Source organism: Apiospora kogelbergensis (genome assembly GCF_038363985.1).
Source record: "Apiospora kogelbergensis strain CBS 113332 chromosome Unknown utg000019l_segment0_segment0, whole genome shotgun sequence".
In the NCBI taxonomy this organism is placed as follows: Eukaryota; Fungi; Ascomycota; class Sordariomycetes; order Amphisphaeriales; family Apiosporaceae; genus Apiospora; species Apiospora kogelbergensis.
Genome location: NW_027117436.1, coordinates 278894 through 296038, shown reverse-complemented (window position 1 = coordinate 296038; position 17145 = coordinate 278894). Strand labels below are relative to the sequence as shown.

The following is a 17145-nucleotide window of genomic DNA, read 5'->3' as shown; positions in this document are numbered from 1 at the left end:
GCCTTGCAATTTCCGTACGGCCCTGTGTTTTCTCTATTATCACATCCATAGCCAACACCCTTTTGCGGCTGAGTCGGCGTCCGGCATACCGAACCCAGGCTTGATCAGATCTTGGCGGCCCCGTGATGTGACCCTGCAAGGGACCAAAAGAGTGGGATTGGTCCTGAATGGTTACCATCGAGGCCTAATTCAATCTCAAAATGGTCATCTACTGGACTCGAGGCTCTGCGCGGGACGGACGGGGTAGTCGCCTCGCGTCTTTGTGCCCCCTTTCAGTCCTAGCTATAAAGCCACCTGTGCCTGTGCCTGGCGGTATTCACTCTCTTGCTTCTCAGACTCATCACAGGTCATCTACGTTCTTTCTGGTCTTTCTTTCGACTGCCCTCTTTCGTTCCCTGACTTGACGTCACCTTCGTTCTTCACCCGCAAGTCGGTCATCCCAATACATTCTCGAGTATATACTTTTCCACCTCCACTTCGTTTCTCCCACGTCTCTCCACTTCCACCTGGAAATCCCCGCCATGTCTCCCACGCTCAGGAACACCGTCCTCGCCGCCCTCGCCGGCGCCGTCTCCGTGTCGGCCCACGGCCACATCTCCAACGTGGCCGCCGGCGGCAAGAACTTCAAGGGCTTCGACCCGACCGCGGCGCCGTTCGGCCCGCAGCCCGACAGCGTGACGTGGTCCAACGGGGCCAAGGACAACGGCTTCGTGCTGTCGTCGGCCGTCAACGACCCGGACATCATCTGCCACCTCGGCGCCACCAACGCCAAGCTCAGCGTGCCCGTGGCCGCCGGCGCCGCCGTCGAGCTGACCTGGAACCAGTGGCTCGAGTCGCACAAGGGCCCCGTCGTCGACTACCTGGCCGACTGCGGCGGCGACTGCGCCACCGTCGACAAGACGGCCCTCAAGTTCTTCAAGATCGCCGAGGCCGGCCAGACGTCCCTCGGCGCCGGCGGCGGCCAGCTCGGCCGCTGGGCCGACGACGACCTCATCGCCAACAACCTCAAGTGGACCGTCAACATCCCCGCCGGCATCAAGCCCGGCAACTACGTGCTCCGCCACGAGCTCATCGCCCTGCACGAGGGCATGCAGGACGGCAAGGCCCAGATGTACCCGCAGTGCATCAACCTCCAGGTCTCGGGCTCGGGCACCGAGTCGCCTGCTGGCGTGGCCGGCACGGCGCTTTACAAGGCCAGCGACGCCGGCCTCAAGTACAATATCTACAACGACGAGCAGAAGCCCACTTACAAGATTCCCGGCCCAGCCCTCTTTGCCGCGGGCGCCGGTTCTGGTGCAGGCAATGGCAATGGAGCTGGCAACGGCGGGAACCAAGGAGGAAACCCAAACCAAGGAGGAAACCAGAACCAAGGAGGAAACCAGAACCAGAACCAGGGTGGCAACCAAGGCGGTAATCAGGGAGGTAACGGTGGTAACCAGGGCGGCAATCCTTTCCAAGGCGGTAACGGCGGCTTCCAGGGTGGCAACGGCGGCAACCCCTTCCAGGGCGGCAACCAAGGCGGAAACCAGGGTGGCTTCCAGGGCGGCAACCAAGGCGGTAACCGATTCCAGGGTGCGAACAATGGCTTCCAGGGCGGCAATCCTTTCCAGGGCCAGAACCGGGCGGCCGGGAACTTCTTTGGCAAACGGGTTCACGCTCGCCAAACCAAGATGTAAACAGATGCCTTTATGTATATAAAATGTAGCACTTAGAAATTGTTTGATTGGACCCATGCGTTGAGTGAGCAGTCAGCAGTGAGCAGTCAGCAGCTCATATGATGTTGCGACCGTGAGTCACGTGAGTGGGCAAATGGCAGGTTTGGTGCATGTCCGCATATCCTCTGAAAACCCCTCCAAAACTCACTCGTGGTGTCCACTCCTTCTAGGCCTTTTCATCTGGGATTATTGCACCAACACCGATAGCCTCCTCAGCCTCCTGCGCCAGTATGGGTACGGCCTCAGTCTAGATCCCCTGGGATTCCGTGTTTGCCAATTTGGATGCTTCCGACCCGTCTCCCGTCGAGGCCGAGGCAGTGTGCATGACCGCGAATGGTGCCGGGCCACGATGGACGCTGCAGCAACCCCACTACCCTTAAACCCCTTAGCGGTCAGTCCCTCATTCTGATGAGTCGCATCTTGCTGTCGTTGGGCCTCATCGCTGACGGGAAACCCCAACAGTGCGATACATGCCGTGCCAAGAAGCTCAAGGTATGCCCGTCACCGAAAGCTACAACTGAAAACTCATGGCTGACATGTCTAGTGCTCACGAGAGCGGCCGACGTGCGGCGCATGCCTCCAAACTCGGAGGGCCTGCCATTACAGCGGCCGCATACTCCGCTCTCCACTGACGCGAGTGTAAGTTGAGCGGCTGTTCGCAGAACACTGTCAAGTCTGCACATTTCTGACACGATACCACCATGCTTCAAGATACCTCACCAGTGTAGAGCGTCGCTTGAATAAGCTCGAGGCGCTGGTTTCCCAACGTCTGCCAGACCTCAACCTGGAAGAAGCTCTGGCGTCGTTCGGCACCGGTTCGGCCAGCCCCTCGACGTCAGCCCAGTCGCCTTCCACTGCTCATACCCCCTTTGCCCCGACGACTACTGCTTCGGGAGCGGACGAAAATGCGGCGAAGATCTCCGAAGCGGTGCCTGACGAGGCAGACGGCTTTGATTGGCAAGAAGACGCCAATGAGATCGCCGACGGCATGGCGGCACTCTCCGTCGAGCCCAAAGGGGCTGGTTATCTAGGTAAGTCGGACGAACCCTCTGTTTGTTCCTTCGTTCTGATGCACATCTGCAGGCTCGACGGCTGGCGTCTTCTTCCTGCGGTCCCTGCTCTTCTGGATGGGCAACCCGGCTCTGATGTTGCCCGAGTCGCCAGGACTCTCGGACCATGGGCTCGCCTCGTCGCGGCTTTCGCAGTCGCTGGCGTCGAGCCAGGTCATGACGAGGCTCATGGAGTCCTACTTTTCCGTCTACCACCTCTCCTACCCCTTCATCCATGAGGCCACGTTCAGGGCCCAGTATCACGAGATCATCCCCCGCCCGCCCCAACGCTCCTGGCAGATGCTTCAATGCACCGTCTTGGCCCTCGGCGCCTGGTGTCTCGACCACGACCAGGACGGCCTCCACGACGATCTGTATCACCAGGCCCTCGCGTTCGGCGAAGACGGGTCCTTGTTTGAGGGCGCCAACCTGACCCTGGTCCAATCCCTGGTGCTCTTGAGCAACCTGAGCCAAAAACGCAATAAGCCCAACACCGGATCCAACTTCCTCGGCTTGGCCAATCGCATGGCCCTCAGTCTGGGCCTGCACCGGGAGTTACCCAATTGGAAAATCACGTTGCTGCAACGAGAGATGCGCCGACGTGTCTGGTGGGGTCTGTATCTCATGGACTCGGGTGCCTCGACGACATTTGGCCGGCCAGTCCTGCTCCCTGGTCTCGAGTCCATGGACACCAAGCCTGTGCTCAATATCAATGATGATGTGAGTGCGAGTGGTGATCCCTCTAATCCATACCGTCCCCTTCGTGGCCACTGGCTAACGCGTAAAAGCTACTGACTCCGAGGACAACCGAGTTGCCCCACGAATCCGAGATGCCCACCATCTACTCGGGCATCAAGGCCCAGAGCGATTTTCACCTGCACTCCAATCACGTCTCGAACCGACTACTCCTGTCCACGGGCGTCTCCGTCGAGGAGGCTCTGATGCACAACAGCACCCTGGATGCCTGGTCCAAGACCCTGCCGCCGTACTTCCAACTCGACCGCGACGTGCCCTGCCGCGAGGAGTGGTACTTGTTTGCCAAGCCGCGGCTGTGGTGGCGGTTCTGGAACTTGAAGATCATCCTGTTCCGCCAGATCGTGCTGAAGCGCGCCATTGAACGTCACCAGGGGCCCGCCTCCACCTACGCGCCCAACAAGCGAGACAACCTCTGCCGCGACATCGGCGTCGATGCGGCTCACTCCACCGTCGTGTCCATACACCAATATCTGAACGAGTGCATGCACACCAGGCTTGTCAGTTGGTACTCGGTGTAAGTTTATCATCATATCCTGGAAACTATTATCATACACGGCGGCGCTATGGTTACTGACACCGCCTCAGCTACTTCATATTCCACGCCTCGCTTGTCATCGCGTTGGCTATCCTGGGCGACAAGGAATCGCCCGAACTCCCCAAGTGGCAGAGCGATATCGACCTTGTCCGCGACGTCCTGCGCCGACTCCTCGCCGACAACCCGCTGGCCAACCGCTGCGCCGACATCCTGGATCATCTGCTGCCCCTCGAGCCCGACAACATGATGATGCCGTTCGAGTCCATGAACCAGTTTGACCCCACCACGATGGACTTTTCGCTCTGGACCACCGAGTCGGCGGATTTGATCAACTCGTTCAACTGGCCGGACCCGGACCCGAACCTATGAACTCTTCATCAACATCGCGGGCAGTAGTCGGACTATGTCTAGTTCACCACCCGAACATCAGGCTCCAGGAGCTTGGATCTTATCAGATCGCCGTTCGGCAGATCGTTTTCCTCGGCCCGGTGAGCGGCTGCCTCCCCGCGAGGTCTCGATGCCCGCGGCGAGATGTCGCAAGACCAGGCGTTCCTTGGCCACTTCTGGCGGCACGTCGACGAACCATCTATGCCAGTTGGTCAACGGATTACTTCAGCGGATCAATGGCAGACTCACTTTTCGTCGACCAGCTCCGCCATCTTGTTCCACGGGTGCTCGTTGAGCAGCGTGTAGTTGCCCTCGATGATGACCATCTTGCTCCGCGAAGAGATGCGGATGTCGTCTGCGACGGGGTCTTGGACTGCGTGGTCGAAACTCGGCGCGGTGAATATGTGCTCGTCCGCGTCTGGCCCCGTGAGTGGCCCGGCCTTGAGAGCCGTCATCAGGTCCAACAAGCCCTCGGCGTCGAATGTAAAGGGAGCGCCGCGTCTCCGGAAGGCCATTTCCGGGTCGCTGAATCCGGCTAGGGCCGCTTTGGTGTAGTGGAACCCGTCCTGCCTCACGTTTTAGCTTCCGGGGCAGGCAGGGGAAGGCAGGAAAGAGGCTCATTTTCGGTCGACTAGTCAATTTGTACACATACCATAGGCACGACTACAACGTCCCCTTGACGCCTGCCACTAGTAGATAGAGACGCCAGCAATGCCGACGACACGGTCGTCTTGCCGGAACCGGGCACGCCCGCCAGAGCCACGAGGACCCTCCCGCTCGCATTTGTCTTCTGCTGTTCTAGAAGCTGCTCCACCCGGCATTGCAGGGCGGCGACATTCTTCTCCAAGTCCATTACCATTGAGGCGGCCATTGTTCGTGCTCTTTGGATGTCCCTGGAAGAGTCGAGCCGAGCCGGCGTAGACAGTGCTGGCCATCATTATACCTAGCCGCCTTTTCCTCAGCCCTAAGCCTCGGGAGGTAGTAGATCGGTCCTGCACGGACAACAGGAGCCCGCCGATGACGTCCGACGCTTCTGGGCAGCCGATGGTCCTGTTTCCGGCCCTGGCGAAGCTGGGGGTTGTGGAATTTTGGGCTTGGCGTGCCCCGAATCGCCATTGGCTCGGACGACAGTCGTGCGGCCGCCACCAGCTCCGCATCGCGACTCCGCAAGACTCCGCAATCGTCTGAGGGGGCGTCCACTTTCCCCGGCGCACACTTGATGTTTTGCACGGGTCGGCACACTTCCCCGTGGGGTGACCGTTAAAGCGATTATCCATTATGTGGTAGCAGGAAGAAAAGAGGAGCCACGTAACCGTCCAGGGGCCAGAATTCAAATAAACCGTGCGTGATAATCTTTCTGTCGCATGATGGCCTGCATCCGATGCTACCAGCCGGACTGCACATATAGACGACTTCCCCGCACCTCCTTCCAAGTGCCGGGTACAATACTCTAGATTTCCAACCCCCAAACCACCAGCTTTCTGGCCACAGCGCAAATAAATCATGGCGACCGACGTGAATGTACCGTCCGACAAGGACAAGAACGTCTGGCGCCAACTGCGGGCCAACCCGTACATCCTAGGCCTCTCAGCAGTAAGTGGCCCCCAGTAGCTCTCTCTCCTGAATACGACTCCATGTCGTCTAAACAGACGTCCAGTTCGCATCCCTGGGAGGCTTTCTCTTCGGCTACGACCAGGGCGTCGTCAGCGGCGTCCTGACCATGGAGAACTTCGCCGCGCAGTTCCCCCGCGCGTCTACCTCGACGCCGGCTACAAGGGCTGGTTCGTCTCGACGCTGCTGCTGCTGGCCTGGCTCGGCTCGCTCGTCAACGGGCCCGTCTCGGACGCCCTGGGCCGCAAGGGCAGCATGCTGCTGGCCGTCGCCGTCTTCGTCCTGGGCGCGGCGCTGCAGGCGGGCGGCGCCACCATCGAGACCCTCTTCGCCGGCCGCGCCGTCGCCGGGCTCGCCGTCGGCATGCTCACCATGGTCGTGCCGCAGTACGTGTCCGAGGTGTCGACGCCGGCGGTCCGCGGCACCCTCGTGGTGCTGCAGCAGCTGAGCATCACGCTCGGCATCCTCGTCAGCTACTGGCTCGAGTACGGCACCCAGTACATCGGCGGCCACCGCTGCGCGCCCGACATCCCCTACTCGGGCGGCACGCCCGCGAGGCCCGCCTTCGACCCCGTCCGGGACGTCGGCCCCGGCGGCTGCACCGGCCAGTCGCAGGCCGCGTGGCGCATCCCCTTCGCCGTGCAGATCATCCCCGCCCTGGTGCTGGGTGTCGGCATGCTCTTCTTCCCGGAGTCGCCGCGCTACTTCCTGATGCGGCGCAAGGAGGACAAGGCCCTCGCGGCCCTGGCCCAACTGCGCCGCTGCCACCCGGACACCGAGTGGCTGCGCCACGAGTACCTCGCCATCAAGTCCGAGGTCCTGTTTGACGAGTCCATTGCCCGCGATCGGCACCCTGGCAAGAGCGGGGTCTCGCTGTACGCGGCCCAGTGTGCGGATCTCGTGTCGACGTGGCCCTCGTTCAAGAGGCTGGCCATCGGGTGCTGCATCATGTTCTTCCAACAGTGCGTGGTTTCCTTCTTGGCCACTCAGTGTCCACCGCTAACGCAAGTCTTGTAGGTTCATCGGGTGCAACGCCATCATCTACTACGCGCCGCAGATCTTCTCGCAGCTCGGCCTGAGCGGCGGCACGACGGGCCTGCTCGCGACGGGCGTCTACGGCATCGTCAACACGCTCTCGACGCTGCCGGCGCTGTTCCTAATCGACAAGGTCGGGCGGCGGCCGCTGCTGCTGTGCGGCGCCGCGGGGACCTGCGTCTCGCTCGTCGTCGTCGGCGGCATCCTGGGCGGGTACGGCGCCGCGCTGCCGGCGCACCCGGCTGCGGGCTGGGTCGGCGTCGCCTTCGTCTACATCTACGACGTGCACTTCTCGTACTCGTTCGCGCCCATCGGCTGGGTCCTGCCGGCCGAGATGTTCAACCTGGGCAGCCGCTCCCGGGCCATGGCCGTCACGACGAGCACGACGTGGATGTGCAACTTCGTCATCGGCCTCGTCACGCCCGACATGCTCGACCGCATCGGCTGGGGCACCTACATCTTCTTCGCCGCCTTCGCGCTCATTGCGTTTGCCTTCACCTACTTCTTCATCCCGGAAACCCGCGGCAAGAGCCTCGAGGACATGGACGTGGTGTTTGGCGACACGGCCGCCCACGAGGAGAAGGCGCGGCTCTTTGACATCGCGGCCCAGGTGGGACTTGTGGAAAGGCTGCCCGACGAAAAGATCGAGGCGGCACGCGTGGGCGCCGTCGAGGTCGAGAGGAGGGCTTGAGCGGCCCAAGGCAAGAGAGTCGGCGATTCGACGGAATTCAGCGAGGAGTGGTCTGGATCCAGTACGTAGAAAGAGACATGATAGCTACGCATCCACACAATTACGACTCGGATCGTGGCCCGGGCTTTGCCTCCATCGCGCTCAGTAACCTCGCATGCTCAGACGTCCCTGGCATAGGACTGCCGCTGTAGCTTATTCGCTGAGTCTCGAACCTTTTGGCGCATTGCCTACCAACGCACTAGCCGGGGCCCGGATGGAACCCAGCGAATCTAGGCCTTCCGAGTGCTCGATGTTCCCATTGGCCCCTGAGAAATGTGGTGTTGTCAGATCACGCTAGATTCTGCAGGCATCTTCGGGCCAATCGGCCGTCGCCAATTAGTTAGCAGATCCACGGAGAGAAGGAAAAGAGGAAAGGAGGACGACTGGGGTTCATTATCTTACCCCCCATCTCCATGCAATGTTTATGGGACTTTTGCAATTGTCATGGCGGCCTTTGGACTCGAGAAACCCCTCGATTGTCCGAGACAACGGGCCACGGCCACGCCATCGGCAAGAGGCCAAGACACGGAAGGCAGCTATACCGAATTGACAAGACGCATGGCACCGATAGTCTAGGCAGCCAAGCATTGCTGCTTTTAGATGCTTCCAGAGCCTCGCCGCCCTTTAAGTCTCAAATGCCACACAGCTATGGTGGCCAAGAGTAATAGGAAAACCCAAGTTTTCCATCATATCCTAAGCGGCATAGAGGGCAGCCAATCTAACCCGTTCCTCCCCCACCTTCAGCAGGCCGCCCCTGTCGCCCTAAGCGGCTGAGGTGGTTAAAGCCAGATTGTGGCATTAGCATTCGCGCGCGCATGAAAACTCCTGTCATATGATATTGCAATGTGAAAGATAGACGGTCCCTGGCAGCCCTGGTGGTAGCTGAATGCAGCTCCTTCAGCCTCCCCAGAAACCGCCATCGTGAGGCTTGAAGGCTGCTTACACCTGCCTAAAGGCAGCGAGGGGTTCTGTTGTGAGACCCGACTGCTCGGACAAGCGAGCCCGTATCTGGCATCCCGTCGTGAGTAAGCCAAGCCAGCTGAAATGTCCACCAATACGGTTCTCAGGGGTAGTGCTCGTGACCAGTTTCCGGGTTTTTCGGATCTGGGCACACTATTTCCCCTCGAACACTTAACAGGCTCTCATATCCCACTCGCCGCTATTACGACTGAGTCTAACTCAATTGCTTGCGATTCTACGGAGTACCTCGGGGCAACAACATGGCACAAGGAGTCTCCGCGACTAAACATAGGAGGGTGATCGTCAAGAAGGTAAGTTATCTAAACCCCCTGGTCCAGCATCTCCACCAAACTCTTCTATCCTCTCTAGCTGCAGACCGATTGCTGACAGGGTGAGCTTTCAGGAATCTGCAGTCAAGAAAGGGGAATATGTCGATCACTCCGTTCTGTGGACCCTTGATAACTCTGTTAGGGGGTTGGGATTCTGTTACCTTACAGTTGTACGCTTCTGGCAAAACCGCAACTGCCGGCTCCGGTAAGTCCTTTTCATCATGTCTGCCTCATGTCCGTGGGAAACCGGTTGCTGACCCATCATCAGGGGCTGAGCGCGTGGGAGACCTGAAGATCAATCTGAAAGGGGTGAATTGGGGAGAAGTCCCGAGGACGACCGCGCCAGACAACAGAAGCCTTTTGTATCAATTCGATGCTACCTTGCGTATGGGAATTGCGGGCGAGAGCGGTCTTAGGACATTCAAGCTCCTGCGCAACGGCCAGGAAATAGGGACGGTTGCCTTCAAGGCCCAGTGATGGGATTTATGTCTCGTTCCCTCGAACGGCCTCTTCATGAAATGCGCGTGTCTTTTCTGCCTCGGGTGACTTTCGTGATGAACTGCCTTGGCCGTTGAGTCCGGCCTGAGTTTTTCCTACGTGCTGCTTACCGAATCTGCATGAGTTGGCCGTCTGCAAGCACCTCGCCACAGTTTATTCTCATCAGCCCCCTTCGTGTCTCAGCACAGCCACCAGCGGCCACCTTGACCGAAATATGGGATTTCAGGGAGTTAAGTAGGCCTGGCTGCTACTCATACCACAACTCCCTGTGCGCGTCAACTTACCCGCAAAATATTTTGAGTCTTCGCATTTGATGGCACCCCCAGTAGACTTGAGGCGGTCCGATGTGGCATTCGCTACAGTAGTATGCACATCTATCTTCACTGTCCTTGCTACTATTTCTATGGTACTTCAGATCTATTCAAAAGTTTCTGAGAGAAGGTTTTTACTGGACGACGCATTGATTTTAATATCATTTCTCATTTCCCTAGCGTTGGTGAGCCAGATATTATGGGCTGTCACCAACGAGAATGAAGGACAACATGTGCAGGATGTCGCCACTTCTGGAATTGATGTTGTTGCAAAGGTAGTATCGAACCAAAGGAGAGTGATCCAAACACTGACGAATTATAGTCTCTTCTGCTTAGCGAGATTCTATGGTCGTTAGTGGCCACCTTGATTCGAACTGCAGCCTTGATCATGGTCCGTAGAGTGTTCTGCCCTCTCGGCTCTGAACGCCGTCGATGTGCCATGAATACATTGATTGGGCTCACACTACTCCACGGAGTGTCGACACTCGTTGTCTCGCTACGCATTTGCCAGCCAATTCGAGCAAGCTGGGACCATTCCGCTGGTCATTGTGGCAACCAAATCGAAGCCTATATATTGTTTGAAGTCCTGGGACTCGTGCTTGATTTGTTTCTCGCAGGACTCCCCCTCTACTGGATATTTCAGCTCCAAATGGTTATACACAGGAAACTCATCCCCTCCATGGTCTTATCTGTTGGATCTTTGTACGCATTACTTGCTTCAATCCTTTTGGAATTAATAATATATCTAATATCTTCACAGGGTCATCATTGTCACTGGCTTTCGAATCGCCGCCTTGGATAAGGTGGATACCTCTGACTTTACGTATGATCAAGCATACTTGGGACTTCTTTCCACGCTTGGCGCTCTCATTAGTGTGATGCTAGGCTGTGCTACTGCTATACCGATGTTGTTGAGAGATTGCTTGGTAAAGAGGAATCTTAAACGGACGATCTGGTTGCCTCCGAAGGAACAACATCCAGGAGAAAAGGAAGAGAGAAACGACCCGGGAAAACCAGAAACAATTGCGCATGTAGATGTCTAGTTGTTCTTGTCCGAGATAGCACGGAGGGTTTGCCTGTAAGACGACATTCCTATACAAATTCATACCCCGAGCAGACAGAATCCCCCTGACCAGAGCCCCTGGCGTCTAGCTACAGCCAATGGCTTGAACACTTCACTTGATATGCACCGAGACTAGCGGCATCATGTAGCAGAAGTTATTAAGCCTCATTGCAAACCAGGGTCACTTGATCTCCGTCTCTCAGCCTGACCAGCATCTCCAAATCGATGTCGTTGATACATTTCTCAAATCGTTTGTGCACAGCGCTGTCGCTCTCAGTGCTGTGACGCTTCTTGATTTTCAGCCGGTGCACCTTGAACAGACATGCCAGTACGGCTACCTCTTCGACTTCAGCGAATTTCTTCCCAGGGCAAACCTGCGGTCCCTCGCCCCATGGGAAGAAAATCGTCTTGTCGGGTACCTGGAACCGCTCTCTGGTCATCGTCTCCTGAGTTAGTGGGGAGTCTGTGGGTGCTGGGTTGGCAATCCATCGAGACGGCCGCCATTCACCCGCGTCGGGCCAATAATCCGGATGTGTCTGCATCGCTCGTACATTCGAGGTGAACTTCGTTCCAGCAGGGAAAGTGAGGGTTTGGTTATCCACGCGAAGGGTATGCGTGCGGTTGCTGGTGATGGACGGCAAGGCAGGCACGGGCGGGTAGAGCCTCAAGGTTTCGTACACGACGGCGCGGCAGCGCTTCAGTTGCGGATAGACTATTTTATAGTCCCAGTCCTCCATATTCGTATATTCCTTGGTAGCCAGGGCGACTTCTTCTGCCACCCAGGCCTGGACTTCTGGATGTGCCGCCAGACACACCACGGCAAACGCCGACATATTCGCCGTCGTGTCGTGGCCAGCAAAGTTAATCACAAAGAGGTCTCCAAGGATTTCCTCCACAGACAGCCCAGATTTGCCGGGTTTTGCGTGGCTCTCCGGGTTGGCCGTTTGCTCACGGTGATACAGCTCAGCCGCGCGTACGAAAGACGGCATGATTGCCCCGGAGCTGGGTTTCCCCTGACCAAGGGCTGCTGTCTCGTCCTCCAGTAGCTTGACCATGTGCTTCTTGTAATCGATGCCCGCCCTGCCGATCCTGGCGTACCTCCCAGGAAGCTTTGCCAGGATATGGAAGGGCACCAACATGAGGAGTATGATGTTGTCGAGCACAGTCTTGAGAGAATCATGGTACCCTCCGATCTCGTCAGTTACGGGCTCGTCCGAGCGACGAAAGTCGTGGAAAGCCCCGAAGCCGATGGCACTGAGCACGTTTAGTGAGAGCGTCCGTGTGTCTTGCTGGTAGCTGGGGATCCCGGCATCCGCCTTCGCGACCCAGGAGGCCAGCATGCCCCGGGCCTGGCGGAGGGATTCGTCCCAAATCGGCTTCATGAGGGTTTCATTGAAGGGTGTTGCTATAGGCTTCCTGTGACGTGGCCAATCCTCCCAGGGCGCGGTTGAGATGCATGGCCCGTAGAGTTCCAGGAGCTCTACAGAAGCCACCCAGCCAGTCGTCAGCCCGATATCATAAAGGAAGCTTGTTCCGGTAGGACTTACTCAGTTCTGCGATCGGCCGTTGGAAGTCACCACGCCGCGTCAGGATCTCGAGAATGGCATCGGGCTCTGCGACATGCACGTCAAAGGCGACGGGAGTCACCAATGCCCAGACCGGGCCCAGCTGTACGTGTGACTCGGCCTTGTCTGGGATATACCACCCTCGGCGCAGATACCGGACGACCCGCGGGTAGGAAGCCCACGGGAAAGGGAGGCAGTCGAGAACTTTCCAGATGTGTGGCTGAAGGAGAATCCAGAAGATATTGTTGACGTCGATTGGGAGTCGCACGATGGGAATTCCCAGTGCAAGAGCCTTGCGGGCATTGATCTCCAAACACGCCAATGACCAAGCAACATAGGCGATGCCCGATGCTAATAGGATATAGCCAATCATGATATGTTCGCATCTACCGACTGTTAAGAGGGGGCTTCTGGTATGGAGAGCCGGAGGATGGAAGGGGAACCAGACTAGAGGTCGGGGATTAAAAAGCTACTTGCAGCTAAGCGGCATCACCGCCAATCAGCAGTCTATGATATTGAACTGACGTAACAATTGCCACCTCCGCGCGTTAAAATGTTCTATTATAGCCCATCGAGCTTCCCCGCGGTTGTGCTGTGCCGCAATTGGGATCGGAATTCGGTGAGGAATCCGGGGCTGTCTTTGATAGATGGTCCTGCTGATGCGTCGTTGTATCCCGAGTCAAATGTATTTCAGAGAAAGTTTGAGACCGGGATATGTGCTGGAGGGTTTGGTTTATGCTGACAACGCGACTGTCAAGCATAGCTTTTAGGAGACTCAGAGCGTCGTCTGCATTGTGAGAGGCCAGACTGAGATCCGTGATACTGGCAACGACACTGCGCCGTAAGTAACCCTGAACGCATGGTTGCTTTCTGACTGGCAAAATAAACCTCTCAGGCTTCATACAGTCTTTGGCTTGTCGGTCTTGACCCTTCCCATATCAACATCGACTTGCTGTTGCATGACCGCGGGCACACCCGGTCCGACCCCTGGACCAATCAAACCCGGCTTTTGCATCAACCAGGAAGGCATCATGTCTGCGCGGGTGAAGAAGCTTCATTGGCTATGACGGCGACTAGGACAACGCTATTAGGTTGGCTTGGGCCGATCAGTTCTGTTTTGGCGGCACAAAGGTCCGGTGTGTCAACGGCGACCTGGAGAATGGCGCGAGAAGCGGTGTCACGTCACACCACCTGTCAAAGTCTGCTGGGATTGGAAAGCTAAGAGTTGTTCGGCGCAATGCTGATTTGGAAACATAGAAGACCGTCGCGGAAACGGCAGTCAAAGTGATAGCTGCGTAGTTGGGGGGGACATGATGACCAACGGCCCTTGCGGCGTCGCATTTGCCAACTCGAGCTATGCAGGTTGGCCGAATTGGTGGCTCAGAGACTGGCAAGGAACGGCTTTTCTAAGTACTCATCTCACGAGAGTCTTCCTTGACTTCGGCTATAGACCGTCGGCTGATCTCTCTATCCCGAGGATACCTGGCTGCATGGTGGGCCATGCCCCTGGGGTCCATAAGTTTCCAAGTCTTTATTTCATGGTGTCATACGACACAAGGAGGCACGTCGCAGGGAGCCTGCACGATTCGTGCGCAGCGAGTGTGGCAGGTGTTGTACACTAATACAGCATGGGCAGTACCACCTAGTCACAGACGGCAGGCACGCTTGACATGAGGCTACGCCAGGATAAGTTAACCAATTACAGAGTGGCAGTCCTGGAAGGTTCCGTCGCTGGCCGGCCTTCACAATTTGTCAACGGCAGGGGTCACGAACGTCAAATAGCAGCCACGCTAGAGACGGCAATGCTACCTGGTTATGTAAGGCCGCATCGAGATCGTTCCATCATCCAGAGTCCTGACGTGTATAGGACTCCGAGCGTCATTGTGTTCCGACATTTGACTCTAGTCTGCCCGGAGTGTCCTCCGATGCTTAGATATTGCTTTCTCCAGCTATCCACTGTCCACGGTTGATGTCGATAACCTACCCCCGTCCCACAAACACGTCACGCTCGTATAAGCGAGGATTGCCTGTAATGTAAATTGAAAGCGGTAAGCACCTTGTTGCTGTAGAACTTGTTTGTGGAGGGCTGCCAGCAAATGCCGCTGCAAACTCTGCCCACAATCCTTGCTCGGTCAGCAGAATTCGAGAAGCTGGGGTGTCAAGGCCGTCACGAACAGGGGTCTACCTCGTCATGTCATTTGTGCAATCCGAACGTTCCCCACGTCGGCGAACCTGATGACCGAGCATGCAATTCCCCGAAGCATTGCATACCTGTATAGTCCGGACTGTTCGTGAGCGGATGCCGTCAATCTTACTGCAGGGCTGGGGCCACGGACATCCCGCTGGTGGGTGTAAATGCTTTCCCCCTGCAGCGTTTTGGAAACAAATATAAGAGTTCCGTGACCCCAGTCGATGCCCTCAACCGGGTCTTTGAGTTTTCCACGATCCCACCCAGCAGAAAATGAATTGGTTTCATTGATGCTACACGCGAAAAGCCCGTCTTGGTGGAGTGATGCCCGATCGATGCAACCCAAACCCCACAAGCGTATTATTTGCCGATTCGAGGTCGCATTGGGACGTTATGTTTCCTATCTGAAATAAAAGCGTTTCATCATCACTTTATGTGATACCGGCTTGGAGCTCTGTAGATAGCCAAGGCTCCAGCGTGGTATTCCATAAGCGACTCGTGGGACAACGACCAGGGACTTTATAACAGCCACGTCCGCGTCTGACTCGGGCCCTCCCGCTTTGCATCCCCAGAGGATACCGCTGTCTTAAACGTAATCTCTTGGACGACCTGGCAGCCTTACTGTTTTAGGCCAGGCCCGTGCCGGACAAGGGGATATAACACCCGCACCCGCCCCTTTTACAACTGCCGCTCGCCTTTCAGCCCGAGAAGAGGATGTCCCTTGCCTGACGAGAATACAGTCACCAAGCTGTACTATGCGTGGCTCCAAGACCAGTCTTCTATCAACCACGCGCCTCCTCGAGAAATGTCGAATGCCGATGGAGTAGCAACCGCACTGCCCGCTGCCCCCGGCGGCTATATTGTCGACCACGACCACACTTCAAGTCAGGCACACGTCGTCACTTACTGGGTCGCCGCGGTTGGCAATGTCCTCGCCCTGGTCTTGCTGGCCCAGCGTCTATACACGAAGACTGCTTTGCTGAAGGAATTCAAGTTGGAAGATGGTAGGTCGGCCCCTTGGCCACAGCATGGCTTGTTATGTTTTACCTCCGACTAACGCGAAGCTGTGTAGCATGCTTGATGCTCGCCTGGGTAAGACCGCCTCGAACCAAAAGCCGGGCTGCGGGTGCAATGCTGACGAGTCTAGGTCATCTCTGTTGGCACCCAAACTGTGCTGGTCTACATGTTTGCTACTGGAGTCTTGGGAGTCCATAACTGGGAGATCTCTGCCAGCCAGTACAGTTTCTACAACATCGTGAGTTCCTCTCCATCTGCGGCGTGGGATCAACGCCGCCAGTGGCGCGCATTTGCTTACTCTCAGTCCCCACGGCGCACAGATGATCCTGGTGGTGCCGGTTGTTTATACCTCTGGTGCCGGCTTGGCGAAGCTATCGCTCTTGGTTTACTATCATCGGCTCAGTTCCCAGTCGTGGTTCCACGGGGCCGTCGCGGCCACTATGGTTGTAGTCATCGGATACAGCCTCGGCACGTCTTTTAGCTTGACGTTTGGTTGCAACCCCATTGCCAGGAGCTGGGACGTGACCATTACCGACGGGGCTTGCATCGATCGCGACGCATTGCACTTCATCACGGCTATACTCAACATTGTTACAAATCTTGTCATATTTGCGCTCCCCATCCCGATGGTGATAGGCTGGAAGATGCCCTGTCTACAGAAGACGGGATTGTTGGTCATGTTTATCATCGGGGGCTTGACCGTGGCTTCCTCGGCCATGCGTCTTGTTGTCCTCCTGCCGGCCATGGCAGACAAAGACCAAACCTGGGCCATGGCATACTCCTTCATGGTACGCCCCCGTCCTGGATTCTCGCGCCGCAGTCGCCAGCCGCTTTTACCGTTGTACTGACATGAAGGGATGGCGCGAAAGTGGATATGCGTCGAGGCAAATCTACTGATCATCTGCGCCACGCTGCCGACGCTGAGGAGATTTCTGGGACATGTGGTGCCCAGCATCCTCGGGGATTATGGGTACGACGACGACGACGACTACGACGGGGACCGCGACCGGCTGAGCCCCAGCCCCCGGGCGGGCCGGGCCAAGGGCGGCAAGTGGCGGCGCCGGTGCTACAACCGGTTCCACGACGGGCCCGAGTACCCGATGCGGTCGCTGCACGACATGGACCTGCGCCCCGACGAGATCCAGACGCTCGAGACGCGGGCCGGGACCAACAGCCGCTGCAGCCGCATGTGGGACGCGCGGCCCGTCAAGAGCGACGGGGACTCGGAGAAGGCCATCTTCCAGACGCGGACCATGACCATCACGTACCAGACGCGCGACGGCGACGGCAGCAGCAGGGCCGAGTGAGATGGCGCCGATACTACGCTCGACGCGGACAAACGAGACGGAAAGGTAAAGGAAAAGGAAAAGGACAGAAAAAGAAAAAGAAAACCACT

General features: G+C 57.3%; 8 protein-coding genes across 8 annotated transcripts; 6 read left to right on the top strand and 2 right to left on the bottom strand.

Annotated features, from left to right (window-relative positions):
* Positions 1-521: 521 nt before the first annotated feature.
* On the top strand, positions 522-1676 carry PG998_015111 (uncharacterized protein; the record flags this gene model as incomplete). Its single annotated transcript, XM_066881927.1, has 1 exon — positions 522-1676. The coding sequence occupies one exon, from the start codon at positions 522-524 to the stop codon at positions 1674-1676; it is 1155 nt and encodes a 384-aa protein (XP_066723125.1).
* A 388-nt stretch (positions 1677-2064) lies between these two features.
* PG998_015110 (Regulatory protein GAL4) lies at positions 2065-4424 on the top strand (the record flags this gene model as incomplete). Its single annotated transcript, XM_066881926.1, has 7 exons — positions 2065-2106; positions 2178-2207; positions 2260-2354; positions 2427-2746; positions 2799-3484; positions 3553-4034; positions 4106-4424. 7 exons carry the CDS (start codon positions 2065-2067, stop codon positions 4422-4424), a joined length of 1974 nt encoding a protein of 657 aa, XP_066723124.1.
* A 57-nt stretch (positions 4425-4481) lies between these two features.
* PG998_015109 (uncharacterized protein) lies at positions 4482-5313 on the bottom strand (the record flags this gene model as incomplete). The annotated part of the gene is made up of 3 exons (XM_066881925.1): positions 4482-4641; positions 4692-5008; positions 5095-5313. 3 exons carry the CDS (start codon positions 5311-5313, stop codon positions 4482-4484), a joined length of 696 nt encoding a protein of 231 aa, XP_066723123.1.
* A 632-nt stretch (positions 5314-5945) lies between these two features.
* On the top strand, positions 5946-7779 carry PG998_015108 (uncharacterized protein; the record flags this gene model as incomplete). Its single annotated transcript, XM_066881924.1, has 3 exons — positions 5946-6035; positions 6150-7015; positions 7071-7779. 3 exons carry the CDS (start codon positions 5946-5948, stop codon positions 7777-7779), a joined length of 1665 nt encoding a protein of 554 aa, XP_066723122.1.
* A 1259-nt stretch (positions 7780-9038) lies between these two features.
* On the top strand, positions 9039-9584 carry PG998_015107 (uncharacterized protein; the record flags this gene model as incomplete). The annotated part of the gene is made up of 3 exons (XM_066881923.1): positions 9039-9089; positions 9276-9312; positions 9376-9584. 3 exons carry the CDS (start codon positions 9039-9041, stop codon positions 9582-9584), a joined length of 297 nt encoding a protein of 98 aa, XP_066723121.1.
* Positions 9585-10098: 514 nt separating this feature from the next.
* PG998_015106 (uncharacterized protein) lies at positions 10099-10959 on the top strand (the record flags this gene model as incomplete). Its single annotated transcript, XM_066881922.1, has 3 exons — positions 10099-10191; positions 10239-10618; positions 10677-10959. The coding sequence occupies 3 exons, from the start codon at positions 10099-10101 to the stop codon at positions 10957-10959; spliced, it is 756 nt and encodes a 251-aa protein (XP_066723120.1).
* Positions 10960-11137: 178 nt separating this feature from the next.
* On the bottom strand, positions 11138-12917 carry PG998_015105 (cytochrome P450; the record flags this gene model as incomplete). Its single annotated transcript, XM_066881921.1, has 2 exons — positions 11138-12459; positions 12527-12917. The coding sequence occupies 2 exons, from the start codon at positions 12915-12917 to the stop codon at positions 11138-11140; spliced, it is 1713 nt and encodes a 570-aa protein (XP_066723119.1).
* Positions 12918-15537: 2620 nt separating this feature from the next.
* PG998_015104 (uncharacterized protein) lies at positions 15538-17056 on the top strand (the record flags this gene model as incomplete). The annotated part of the gene is made up of 5 exons (XM_066881920.1): positions 15538-15736; positions 15805-15824; positions 15880-15987; positions 16070-16537; positions 16619-17056. The coding sequence occupies 5 exons, from the start codon at positions 15538-15540 to the stop codon at positions 17054-17056; spliced, it is 1233 nt and encodes a 410-aa protein (XP_066723118.1).
* Positions 17057-17145: the final 89 nt, after the last annotated feature.